Here is a 13,030-nt window from a genome sequence, read left to right as displayed (position 1 = left end):
GCTCCCCCAGAGCACTGTCCTCAGGGCAGGCAGAGTGAGCTTCTAGAAAGAAGACCTGGTCCCATCACCCAGGCTAACTCACTGTAGTCACTTCCCAGGGCTCCGAGCCTATTGGCTTCACAGTGCTCTACAGAGCCCCATGCTCGGGTCCCCAGCTCCTGCTCCGGCCAGCCCTGTGCCTCGGTCCCACTGTCACACTGCCCACCCTGAGTGCGGCTTCCTGACGCCTCTGCACCGTGCAGTCAGCTCCATGGGCTGCTGCCCGCCTGGCCGGGCTCTGCTATGAGGTGGCTGTTTTGTCTTTCCCCCGAAGGGATGTCAGCTCCAGGAGGGCTTGGATGCCTCGCTGGCCTGTCCTGCGAGAGTGGGGCACTGCCCTGCACCGGCCAGGTCAGGGAGGTCCCTCTGAGGGCACGTGCATGTGTGCTGGGGGACAGCATTCAGGCAGGGCCGCTGAGGGTGGGGGCTCAGTGCGACCACTGTCGCCGCAGAGCCCACTAGCCCGGGTCAGAGTCTGACCTTCACCTGACAGGCACCTGGAAGCCATGCAGGGGGGCTCTGAGTGGGGCGAGGGTGCAAGTCCATCTTCCCGTTCAAAAGGCGCCTCGGACGGCAGTGTGGACTGTGGATGGGAGGGGAGGAGGCAGACTTGGTGAATGGTCCAGACCACACACGGGACTGGTGGCCGCACTGGACCAGTGGCTGGCAGGTGCATGGGTGACGCAGAGTGCCAGCGGGGACACGGGAAACCAGCAGATGGGCAGGCACCGTGACGGGAAGGAGAAAGGGGCCGAGAAGTGGGTTGTGAGCACACTGGGTCCGAGCAAAAGCCATGGTGATGCCTCTCCTCACTCCCCCACGACGCTCTCTTCCTTTCTGTGGACAAGGGCTGGAGTGCTGTCCTTGGTGTCCTGGCCACTGCCTGGCCGCTGTCAGACATCTTGTGCAAGCTGGATGTGAACTTGGAAGTTACCCATCTGCACGGTCACTGAAGTCACCCCATGAGTGAGACAGCCCAGCAGAGCGTGGAGTGGAAGAGGTGGAGGTGGCGGGGGCCTGAGGAGGACGGGGCTGAGGGAAGAAAGCCTTTCAGGAAGGAGGAGGTCAACCCATGAAATGGCACTCAAAGCCAACGTCTGCAGACTTGGACTTGGTATCCTGGGGCTGGTGGAGGCTGCTGAGGGCAGTGGGGCAGTGGGGAGAGGCTGCTTGGCTGAGGCCAAGGTGGGGAGGCCTGGAGTGTCCGTAATGACTTCGAGAAGGTGGCCGGGAAGAAGAGCGTCAGGCCAAGCAGCAGCGCCACAGCAGGGACCTCGGACCATCTGGAAGGCGAGGGCTTGACCACGCTGCATGCCGACAGGGGAGGCCACCGAGCGGAGGTCCGGCTGAGCGAGAACTGAGCGGGGAGCAGGATCTGGGCCCCGGCGTGCAGTGACAACAGAACAGAGGACGGATGGGACAGGACGGCTGTCAGTCTGACGCCCAGCAGGGAGCGAGAGATTGCCTGGCCTGTCCTGTGTGTGCAGACATACGAGGTCACCTGCAAGAAGCACTAGGAAGGGAGGCGAGGCCCAAGGAGGTGAGGATGGCCTGAAGGGGTCCCTGAACAGCAGAGCAGGGCAGGGGCCTGGAGAACAGAAACGCTCTGAACACATCTTTCTCCTCAGCGCCGAGTACCAGCATCCCACTGGACACGTACTGGTCGGTGCCCAGAGGGGGCACTGCCCACACAGAACTCTCCTTGCGCCCCCGACAGTCGCTGGGGCCCCCCAGCCTCCTCGCAGCCAGCTGCTGTCCTGAGCCCGAAGTAGGCCAGGGCCTGAGCAGCTGCTACCCCAGGGTGCGGCAGGGCCCTTCCCCAGAGGGATTGTGCAGGAAGCCGTGGAGCCAGACTTGGGATCTTGCTCAGTCCCTGGACTTCAGACACCGCCTCCCCTGTGTCCCACATCCAAGCAATTCTACTCTCTGACATCTTCGAAAATCCCCCCCTTCTGCAATTGTACGATGCACAGCCAGCACTCTGGGCCAGAGACCATGAGGCACAGAGCTTGCGTAGCCCGTATCTGCACGCCTCGTAAGATCTTCCAAAAGTGCATTTGTCTGAAGAGTATGGTGCTGGCATAAAGACAGCCAAGACCACTCAATGGGAGAAGATTCTCTCCAACGGGTGGCGCTGGGACAACCCCGAAGTTGGTGACGGTCAGCCTCGAGTGTTATGAGGGCGAGAAAGGTGGTCTCCAAAGAAACCAGGCTGTCTAGGAAACAGGAAGGCTGGTAGTTCTGGAGCCGGCCCCTCAGAGCCAAGCTCTCTGCACCCTGGCCCTGCAGGGCCGGAAGCCACAGAGCCAGCTCTCAGCTCTGGCCTGTAAAGTGAGCGGTCAACTGACGAGCCCACCACATCCAGCGCCCATGGCCCACTGTGCTGGGGCCTCAGCTCTGGGTACGCGGAACCTGGGCACCTGATGGGCCGCTGCCGGGGGTCCCCTGGTTTCAATTCTTGCCCCTCTACTTGTACACAGCAGCGGCAGAGAGCTTTTTAAATACTCGTCAGATCATCCCCCCTCCCTGCTCAAACCACCTCCATGGCTCCCCATCACCCTAAAAATGAAAAACCCCAATCCTACCAAGGGCCACTGACAAGATCCTACTGGACCTTCCTTGCCTCTGCCCCCTCTGACTTTATCCCTTCGGCTCAAGATGCCCTCATCTGTCTTCAGCCAGACTGCCTGCCAGCGGACACACAAGCTCACTTCCGCCCTCGGGCCTCTGCACTGGCCACTTCCTCTGGCTGGAATGCCCTCCTCCCCCGGGTCTTGGCACCACTGGCTCCTGCGTCACATTCGGGTGTCACCTTTAACATCCTCTCCCCGATGAGACCACCCCGGATCTCCTGCAGCCTCTGGAAACGCGCGAGCAGCTCTGCTAGCACAGTGACCAGAGGGCGCTCCTGGCGTGGATGGAGAGCCCCAGGGCCGCTGCTCTGCAGGCTGAGACCAAACGCCACTGGCTCCCCTTACGCCCACCAGCGCGAAAGCAAACGGGCCCTGCTGTGTGTCCCACGCTGCCCCCCCAGCACGAGGGCCCTTAGCGCTCAGGAGGGTCTCTGAGTGTGCCTGTGGGGTGACTGTGAATGAGTCACCTGGAGGGAAGCATGCGATGGGGAAGCGATGGCCTACAGGGAAGAAAAATGACTTGGGGAGATAGAAAGGTCACCCCCGTGATGGACAGGGCGCCGTCCTCCAGGGCCTGGCCTCTGCAACGCGATGCTCCTTCCTGTAAGATCTGGACCACGGAGCTAACCGGCAGAGCAGGGGAGTTTTGCTCCTGAGAGCATGCATTAGGTGGAAGGAGAGAGGATCGATTTTTGTACTATTTTATTTTTTAACCATATGTGTTTCGACCACCGAAACACATAAAGATAAAACATCTAGATGGGGCGTCTAGGTGGCTCAGTTGTTTAAGCGTCTGCTTTTGGCTCAGGGCATGATCCCGGCGTTCTGGGATCGAGCCCCACATCAGGCTCCTCCGCTGGGAGCCTGCTTCCTCCTCTCCCACTCCCCTGCTTGTGTTCCCTCTCTCGCTGGCTGTCTCTATCTCTGTCAAATAAATAAATAAAATGTTTAAAAAAAAATCTAGAAAAGATGTTGAAGGGGATGGGAAGGACATTGTTGTCCCTGGATCTCCCTAAGCCTACTCCCTCGGGAGACTGTGTGGCCTTGTCTGCGTACCAGCTGCCCCTCTTTACCACGCAGGCAGGCCTGTGGTGAGCAGGGCCTCCTCCTTCTCACCCCTCAATTCCCTTCTCTTCCACCGTCCCCCTTTCCCCTAATTGCATCCACTTCCTTCTCAATTTGGTATTTCGTATTAAGAGTGATAGCTGACGGAGTTAAAATAAGTTACACATACTCAAGTTGGAATTATTCTGGAAGATACGGTGTTTAGCTGCTGTCCAGTGGCCGCCAGCCACATGCAGCTTCCAAGCACTGGAAATGTGGCTCGTATGACTAAGGAGCTGCATTTTTAAATTTAATTTGATTTTCATCCATTTTGAGGGCCACATGTGGCTAATGGCGAGCATCCTCCAGGCATTCTGGTGTTCCCGCTGGGCAAGAACAGCACGAGCTCAGAGCTGCCATCCCTTTAGAGCCCTGCTAAATCTCATCTCGATATTTGAAATACTGCAGATGAAGGAGATCCAGTGTCCTCAAACTAATTACCCCCTTCCCCCCTCCCCAGCACGCCCCCTCATTTGACTCTGGCCTTGTCCTCTCACTCCCCCAGGTGGAGGAAACGAAGATGACAGCATTGCTTGGATTTGGATCTGGGAAGCTCTTGGGCTTCCCGCCCTGGCCCTTCCCAAACTCGAGCAGAAGCAGGGCCCTGGGAAGTCTTGGCTGACACAACACACTGACAGGAAGGTGCAAGATCATTACCTGTAACGTTGTGTCAAACCAGACACCATCGGGCCCTGACCTTGCTGGGCACCCGATGTTTCAAGGAAACGCTGCAGACTTTTTATAGTTGAAATCTTTCACATGAATTTTCCCTGTGACTTGGGGAAATATCACTGTGATTCATGTTGGTGGCAGACTGACTCACGCGGCACATGCAGGTGGAAAGCTCCCCACCCTGACACGCAGGGCTACAGGCATGCACTCACTCCGCAACTGCTCTAACAGCGGAGCTCTGTGCTTCTTCCGCGAACTGGAACACTTGATAAATTATTTCACGTAATTCACTGAACCCTTTCTAGAATTATGTATCGTGTAGCAGAGCTTTTCCTGAAGAGGGAGCGGGATGCTGACTGCTCCCAGCTGCAACACACACCCTACTAGGTCCAACATGCTCTCTGGGGCTCCGTAATTTAATGGTGACCCTGTGTTTGCTTAGTGCTTTAAAGCATCTGTCTCCTCCAGTTGGGGTCTTGACAAGAAACGTGCTCCATCTTGTCCCATGTCTTCAGTAGCTGCAGGGTGTGATGGGGGGGGGGCCAAGTTACTCCCAAGTCTACCGAACGCCCATGAGCAACAGATGGGACACTTCGTGAATAACAGTAACGGTCAACACTTCATTTCTTAACAGGTGAGGACCATAGTCTTTTTATGTCCCCCAGTGCTTGGACAGAACAAGACGATCAAAACAAAGTTTCTAACATGTATATAAAACTCATAAAATGTTTTTTTAAAATATACACTTCACCCTTAAATAACACAGGTTTGAACTGCGTGGGCCCACTTCCGTGAATTTTTTTCAATAAATACACTACACTTAAATGTATTTTCTGTTATGATTTTCTTTTTTTTTTTTTTTAAGATTTTTTATTTATTTATGTGACAGAGAGACAGCCAGCGAGAGAGGGAACACAAGCAGGGGGAGTGGGAGAGGAAGAAGCAGGCTCGTAGCCGAGGAGCCTGATGTGGGACTCGATCCCAGAACGCCGGGATCACGCCCTGAGCCGAAGGCAGACGCTTAACGACTGTGCTACCCAGGCGCCCCCTGTTATGATTTTCTTAGCATTTTCTTTTTTCTGGCTTCCTTCTTATTATAAGAATACAGTATACAATAACCGTACCACACCAAACATGCATTAATTGGCTGTTTATGTTATCGGCAAGGCTACCCGTCAACAGAGGGCTACTAGTAGTTAAGTTCTGGGGGACTTAATAGTTATACAACAGATTTTTTGCTGTGTGTGTGGGGGGGATTGGCACCCCCTAATCCCCATGTTGTTCAAGGGTCAAGTGTATATGTATGTTCCACTGAGAAAAATTCTCAAAATAAACTCAAAACAAAAACTACAAAGTACTGAAGATCATATTGGAAACCTTATATTTAAAGGGAAATCTTAGTTTGAACTGCTTTAATTAAAATAAGATCTGATGAAACTGTACATCTTACCACCGACCTCCGGCGCAAAGCAAAAGCAAAACCAAAACCAAAAACCCTCTTCTTAAAACTTTCACAGGACATTAGAAAAAGACCCAAGTACCATCATCTTCTGTTTTAGCCCACTGCTATTTATTTAAAACAGATTATACTGAAAGGAAACTTTGCATCAAAATTTCCTTAGAGGATCGAAAGATAAAGAAACGAGAGATTTTTTTCTTCCCTTCTAATTTACCACATCAGAAAACCCAGCAAGCTCATCGATGTGAAGCTCCCCTTCTTCCTGAGCACTATTAAAATCCACCGACAAACACTTCTGGCCTCCAGGTCCTCACAGCCATGGCAAGTGCAGAGAAGAATCAAGTTAAATCGCTGTCCTCGAGTACTTAATCTAGTTGGGGAGGCGAATCGAGGTAAACAAGTCGTCCAAGGCAGTATAAATGGTAAGTAACTGGTAGAGCCAATAATTGCTATTCAGATTTAAAAGACGGAAAAAAGAGGGGCCAAGATAGTGAGAAAAGCTTCCCTTAAATTTCAGAATAAATGAACCCGAGTTGGAGCTAAGACGACGAAGGGACTAAGGCAGGCAGTGAAGAGCATGGAGAGGATACCCCCCAAAGCAAGGTCTGGGGACCCTTAGGGGTCCTGTAGACACTTTCTGGGGTCTGTGCTTTTATGATAACACAAAGCCATGATGTGCCTTTATAAACATCATTAGGTCAAGTTTTCACAGGCTACAAGGCACTGGATATCAAAACAGACTAAATGCAGGAGCGGACGCAAGGAGCCAGCCAGCTTCTATTAAGCCAGACATTAACGAAGTTTGCAAAACATGGTGCAATGCCATTTTTCTCAGTAAATTTTTGTGAATAGTTATTTCTTGTAAAAACATGCGATTCACGCTAACACGTACTGGGTGTGTTACTATTAGATGAATTAACGAATATTTTAAAAACTTTGGTTTTAATTTCTAGTAAGAAAAGTTATGAGCTAAAATGAACCTAAATGAAAGCTCTTTGGGATCCTAATTTTTACGAGCATAAAAGGGTGCTGATGCCCCTTTGGTTTGAACACTGCTAAAGGAAGAATATGTATCAGGCATGATTTGCAAGCTGACGTACATACTTTGTGGAAGGGTCTTTCTAGAGCTCTGGTCTCACTGGGGGCCATTTTGCCCTCCAGGAAACATTTGGCAATGTCTGGAGACACCTTTGCTTGTCAAAACTGGAGGGGGTGTGGGGCCACCGGCATCTAGTGGGGAGGGCCAGGTGCTGGCAACCATCCTCCAGTGCACAGACCACAGGGCAGCGCCTCAGGGAAGCATCTGGTCCACCGTCAATGGCGCTGAAGGTGGGGCGCCTGCTCAGGCCAGCAGGTCTCACCTGGGAGGCACTTAGGGTCTGCCAAGTGCCCAGCTAGTCGCACGGTGACATGGAGGAGGAGCGAGCACTGGGAAGGGACAGGAAACTCACAGAACCTGCTCCTAACTCATATGCCCCCCAACCCACAGCTGATTATCCTCTGCAGAGCCTCCATCCTTCCCGAACATCAGGGCTCTGCGCAAAGACTACGCAGAGTGGCTGGGAAAGCGGGCCAAGACGTGGTAATCGAAGCAGGGAATTCCACCCCCACGCAATTGTCACTTAAGCACTTCAAAAAAAAAAAATTAAAGTACTGGTCCTCTGGGTCCTCTCTGAGTTTCACTGGAGTCCAGTTTAGGGTTGTGGGGAAAAAAGTGGGGAAAGAATGATGGGCAGTGTGGCAGGGAAGGCCCCAGTGACAGCGCGAGCTCAGAATGCAGCCTGCAGACAGTAGCTCTGGTGTTTCGGAGGAGGGGAGCCGGGGACTCTCCTCTTTGGAGGTGATCACAGCCGCCTCCCCAGCAAACACGCCTACCAACAAACCACTTCCACGGTCCTCCAACACTCAGGTTCAAATTCCTGCTACGCAGCTGAGTGACAAGATACTTTTCACAAAAATGTTATTTCTGTGACCATGTAATGGGTGTTACTGTTAGACGAATTACTATTTTTGACATTTTAGGTTTAATTTCTCAAGTGTGACTCCACCAGCTTCGCCTGTGGGACCCCAGCAAGTCTGGCTCCCTGTCTCTGCAACACCGAGGCAGGTTGGAGGGGATGTAAAGGTACAGATTATAGAGAGAAAAACGTTATGACTAAGGGTAGAAGGTGTCAAAATAAGCTAACAAGTTGGAGACAAGACCATTCAGCTTTCAGATATTATGTCAGAGTTGCGGTAGAGACTTTCAAACAAGACTAAGCTGAAGCAGGATATGTAACATATGTGACCAGAGAACAGCGCTCAAAACAACCTTTAATGTGCTTAAAACAAATCACTTTACAGACAGCATTAACACTTATAAAAACATAACTTTGGACACAGTATACAAATTAAAACAGCTACTATAAAAAAACACCATGGGATGGTCTCATCTTCCAAAATGGACTTTAGAAATCTGAGCGACGGATGAAGATTCTAAATATTCATCAAGTGGGCCTAGTTATGTTTGCACAGCTTGGAATGTGACACTGAGAACAGCTGCTCAGAGTGGAGTTCCCACCGTCAGTCTCCTAAGTCCCACGAGCCCACCTGCGGCCTTAAAAATGTGCCATGAAATAAACCCGTAAGTACTGGGTAGAAACTTCTGCTTCCAGGACACATGTGGATAAGTCGAATTTAAACATCCTATTTGAAAAAGAATAAAACAAAAAAAATGTACCAATACACATCATTCAAGGAGCAGAAATTTCTAGAAAAATGTGCACAGCGGCAGTTACGACCTTTAATGGTATTTGGTTTCATCGGAAGATATATTCTGCCATACATCTCGCAGGGAAAACTTCTTTCAAGAGGGGTCATGACTAGTCTATCCCATATAGTTAAAAATGGTCAAATCTGAAACTCCCCATGTTTTTAGAGGTGAGGAAACAGGGCCACAGAAGTTAGGTGACATGACTTATGGCACTCGGGAGTCAGCATTTTTTTCTATTTAATCCCCAGGTTAAAATACCTTCCCCATACCACCCTATCCTTTACCGCAGGACTTCATCTTCCTTACTAAAAACCCTGTGCCATCAAATGTTCCTTTGTTTTAACCAAAAAGTGTTCTGTAGTATAAGCCACTTGTTCCCTTGTGCTCCGTGAGGCTAGGTTATACCCAGCCAGGATTTGAGTATAAGGACCTTTTCCAGTCTTGAAGTGGTGTGTTAAGTCAACCAAACATAGGCCACGTTCTTTTCACGTTTTCTCTGCTGAGATGATTTCCCAAGCCTGGCTACTCTGCTCAGGACGGACACTTGTGCTGCATGTCCCTCAGGCTGGGAAGTCCCGAATGGGGTAACTGCCCCCACACAGGTGAGTTCACAGGCGGACCCGAGCGAGAGCCGGCTGTGAAGGTGACATGACATTGAACAGGTCTGAAAGGCAGCACGGGAACAGCGGTCCTATTTGAACGGTTCAGGTTAAAAATATTCAAGTTCAGAGTAACGTTGCCAGGAGAGGAAAAGAGTGTGCAATGAGGGCTTCATGCACCTGAGCGGGCCAACCGTGTTTGGTAACTGGCTGGAGCCACAGGTGAAGAAGCGAGATGAAGACTGAGGAGGGAACCGACAATGAACAAAGTCAGGCCCAACCCAAAGTTCAGATGAACTGAAGTGCCTCAATTTGTACTCCCGCAAAATAATTTACACAGTCATCTGCCAACTGCCATGCTTAACATGCCATGTTGCCTCTGGTATCCTTATGAGAAGTAGTGAAGGGCCCACCATTTCAGTATTTTTCGGTGGTAATTTCAAGCTCTGTAGCTCCAGCTCTTAGACAGTAGCACTAGAAAAAATACAAAAAGACAAGTGGGGCATGACACTCAGGCACTGCAGGCCACACCTCAAGAGTCTTAAGCAACTGACAGTCTAGGAACCCAAACCACCTTAAACACATGCATTTTACATTCTAGTGGTTCTGTTTTCTTCAAGTTAACTGATGAACTTTTCAGGTTCAAACTTAACATTATCCATCCTGATAGTCTGGTTCTTTCTGCTAAAACGGGAATAAATGAACCATATACACGGCTACTCTTTGTCACATTAACGGTAAGAGGAGACAGGCGTGTGAGCGAGCAAGGTTGGGGGAGCACTGGAAGCCTTAGCAGTTTTAATGAAACATCAGTAAACAAAAGGAAAGAAGATGCATACACCCTTGCAGAGTGACTAAATTTCATTTAAATCAATTATGTAAAAAAAGTGACATGGAAGGAAGTCAAAAGCAAGAATAGCACAGTAAAACCTGATTATCTGCTATAAAGACAAGGCAGAGAAAAGACTGGCACCAATAATTCCCAACTACTGATATTTAAGGAACCTTTTGGATTTCTGCTTTTTTCTTTGGGGAGGGCGACAGATTTGCTGGAACAAACCACCTGCTGAAGAGGAGGGAGGCTTAGAAAGCACCAAATGATAAGGAAAAGATACCTTCCCAAACCCCCTGCCCCGGGGGGCTTAAAAAAAAAAAAGGCTACTGCCTATAATCACCAGTTAACTGTGTTTCCCCAGACAACACTGAACTCATTCTAATTTGACTTACAGGAAGGGGTCTGACACTTGCAAATTAATGTCATCTGTGATAAGACTGGAAACCTCAGTGATCCAGCTCTGGAGAACATGACACTAAAATCAAGCTGCTTCTCTGCTACCAATGATCCAAAAGGGCCTATTAGCTCTGCCTGCGTCCAGACAGCTCCTGGATCCTTAGCCTGAGGGGCTCTAGTTCAACAACTACTCACAAGGAAGAAAAGGCAAAGGCAAAGTGCTGGCACTGCAAATATTCTCAAAGCACAACGGTGCCAAGGAATGCCATTAACCCCACCAGGTAGACACCGTCCTCACTGACCATGCCGGCTGTTCTTCAATGAGCCCACAGTTGAGAAGTAAAGGAAGTCAGAACTGGCCAACGCAGAGAGAAAACAAGTAAAAGATGACAGAAGATTGTATAAAAATACCCAAACTAGCTAAACTGAAAGGTACCAACACCACTGGGGAAAGAGGCTATGGGAATCAGACATCCACAGAGCAGCCAGTATGAGACCCAAGCAGCAAAGACTACATCAGGGAAGCAAAGGTGACAGAAGGAGGAGCCACTGAGAGAGACGGACCTGAGCTGGCCGTGGGCTTGCGAAGGAAGGAAGGGGAGGATCTGAAAGCTAAAAGGAGCATGAACAACTGGGGTGAAACGAGTCTCTGCAGGAGAGCAGCTAGATTTGAGGTGGGGGGTTATGAACTTGAAAATACCAGCTACACAGACACAACTTCCATAAACACATCCGTATTTTCCCAGACTGAATAAAAACCCAAAGAACTAAAATTTCAGGTTATGAAGGAGACTGGAAGAAAATCTCATGCAGGGAAACATTCTAGAAGAGCCTGGTTTTCACCACGCTGTTTTTCTGCCCTTAGTTAGAAGGTGTTCATGAAAAAAACGGAAAGGGAATATTTGAGAGCAGTTACCTCTGGTTCTATTATGTCTTGTCCTTCTTTTGAACTTTTTCCACTTTTCCCTGCTTTTGGTGATTCCTGGGAAACATCAAGCAAATCAATTAGGCTTCTCAATTTTTAGACTGCTAAACATCAGATAAACCAAAATGCAGTTTTAAAACGGATTTACACAATTTAACTGGAACTTCTGATAATTTTAATCAATACCAAGAAATTCTGCCTCACGTTAGAGATACAATACTGCGATGCGACACCCCCAACCCCAATTCAGATCCTCCTTGTTTTCTTGATCTGTATCGAGCGTTGAAAACTTCAAGCAGAAACAGATAAACCCACATTTAGGTGCTCTCTGCATTTTGATGGATCCACATCGCATCCCATTCTGGCCTCCCACCGTAAACCCCGCGAGCCGGGATTTCTGGGGTGACTCTGAGAAGCTAGGAGCTCCACCTGGAGCAGAAACGTATCCCCCCACCACCCCCAAATGCAACGCAGCACACTCACAGCCATCACCGCCGCCACCCAGGATAATAATAGTATTTCAGAGCCCCAGAGCGTCCCTCAGGAGAGCAGACAATTCTTCACCAGCGTGAAGCGGGGTCTATTCGCTCCCCTTCCACCCCGGCCCGGGGTCCCTCCAGGCGCCTGCAGCCCACCACCCTTCGAGCCTTTGCCCAGGCGTCTTCGAGCCTAGATCAACCACCTCCGCGACCGCACCTGCCCCCTCACGCCCACCGCGCGCGCTGCCCGGGGGCGGGCGCCCACGCCGCCCCCACCCCGCCCGGGGCCGTCGGGACCCCAGCCCGGCCTGGGCCCCGGCGCCCCCGAGCGGCGCTCCTGCGCCCTCGGGACCTGGAGCCCGCCGCACCCCGCTCCCGAGCAGTTCCCCGCCCGCCCTCCGCGCAGCCCCTTCCCCTCCCCGGCCAGTCCGGCGGCCCGGGCCCGGACTCACTTTCTCCTTCTTGTTTTTATTCGGCATGGCTGGTGCGGACTGCCACCGCCTGCCCTCCGCAGCAGCAGCAGCAGCGCGCCCGCCCCGGCCGTCGCGACCCCCGGCCGCCGCCGCCGCTGCCGCCGCCGCCGCCGCCGCCCGGGGACTGAGTCGCTCGCTCGCTCGCACTTCCCCTTTTCCAGGCTCCCACAGGCTGCGGCAGCCGCGGCGGCGGCGGCGGCGGCAGCGGCAGCGGCGTAGCGGCGTTCTCCGCCCTCCCCGGCCCGCCCCGCCCCTCCCCCAGGCCCCCGGCCACCCCCTCCCCTCCCCCGCGCGGACCCCGCCCCGCTGGCCTCCAGACGCCCTGCCATTGGCCGAGGCGCCTTCACGTGCCCTAACGCTCTCCGCCGCGGCCCCGCCCCTGCGCGCGGCCCGGGTCCCACCCCCCTCCCTCGCAGCGCTCCGGCTCCCGGGGCCTCCTCAGCGGTACCGGTGCGCTAGCGGCGGCGAGTGGCCGGCCGGGAGAGCTGAGCCCAGTCTCGGAAGGGGGAGTGGGGCTGCAGTGACGGCTGCTGGCCGGCACACGCGGCGCAGGTGCGGGACGGAGGGAGCAGGGAGACAAGTCAGGCGTGGAAAAGGCACGTCTGAAAAGGATGGCAACAACTTCTACAGCTGGCGGGACGTGGCCCAGCGCGACCCACAGCCT

At 52.1% G+C, this 13,030-nt stretch overlaps 1 protein-coding gene across 6 annotated transcripts in view; it reads right to left on the bottom strand.

Moving 5' to 3' along the window:
- Nucleotides 1–13,017, bottom strand: part of PPP2R5C (protein phosphatase 2 regulatory subunit B'gamma) — a 122,652-nt gene extending 109,635 nt beyond the window's left edge. For 2 of the 6 annotated variants that reach the window (XM_040641392.1, XM_040641391.1), the window contains exons 1-2: nucleotides 12,346–12,451; nucleotides 11,406–11,471 (exon numbers count right to left, since the gene is read on the bottom strand). In XM_040641392.1, the coding sequence (XP_040497326.1) occupies nucleotides 11,406–11,471; nucleotides 12,346–12,372 (93 nt within the window). In that variant the 5' untranslated portion in view covers nucleotides 12,373–12,451. Of the gene's footprint in view, nucleotides 1–11,405; nucleotides 11,472–12,345; nucleotides 12,467–12,814 lie in introns of those variants that run through there. The other 4 variants (XM_040641393.1, XM_040641395.1, XM_040641396.1 and 1 more) reach the window with 3 other exon arrangements.
- Between the last annotated feature and the right edge of the window lie 13 nt (nucleotides 13,018–13,030).

Source organism: Ursus maritimus, unplaced genomic scaffold (assembly GCF_017311325.1).
Source record: "Ursus maritimus isolate PB19 unplaced genomic scaffold, ASM1731132v1 scaffold_25, whole genome shotgun sequence".
NCBI classification, from domain to species: Eukaryota; Metazoa; Chordata; class Mammalia; order Carnivora; family Ursidae; genus Ursus; species Ursus maritimus.
This window is presented reverse-complemented; position numbering and strand designations above follow the sequence as displayed.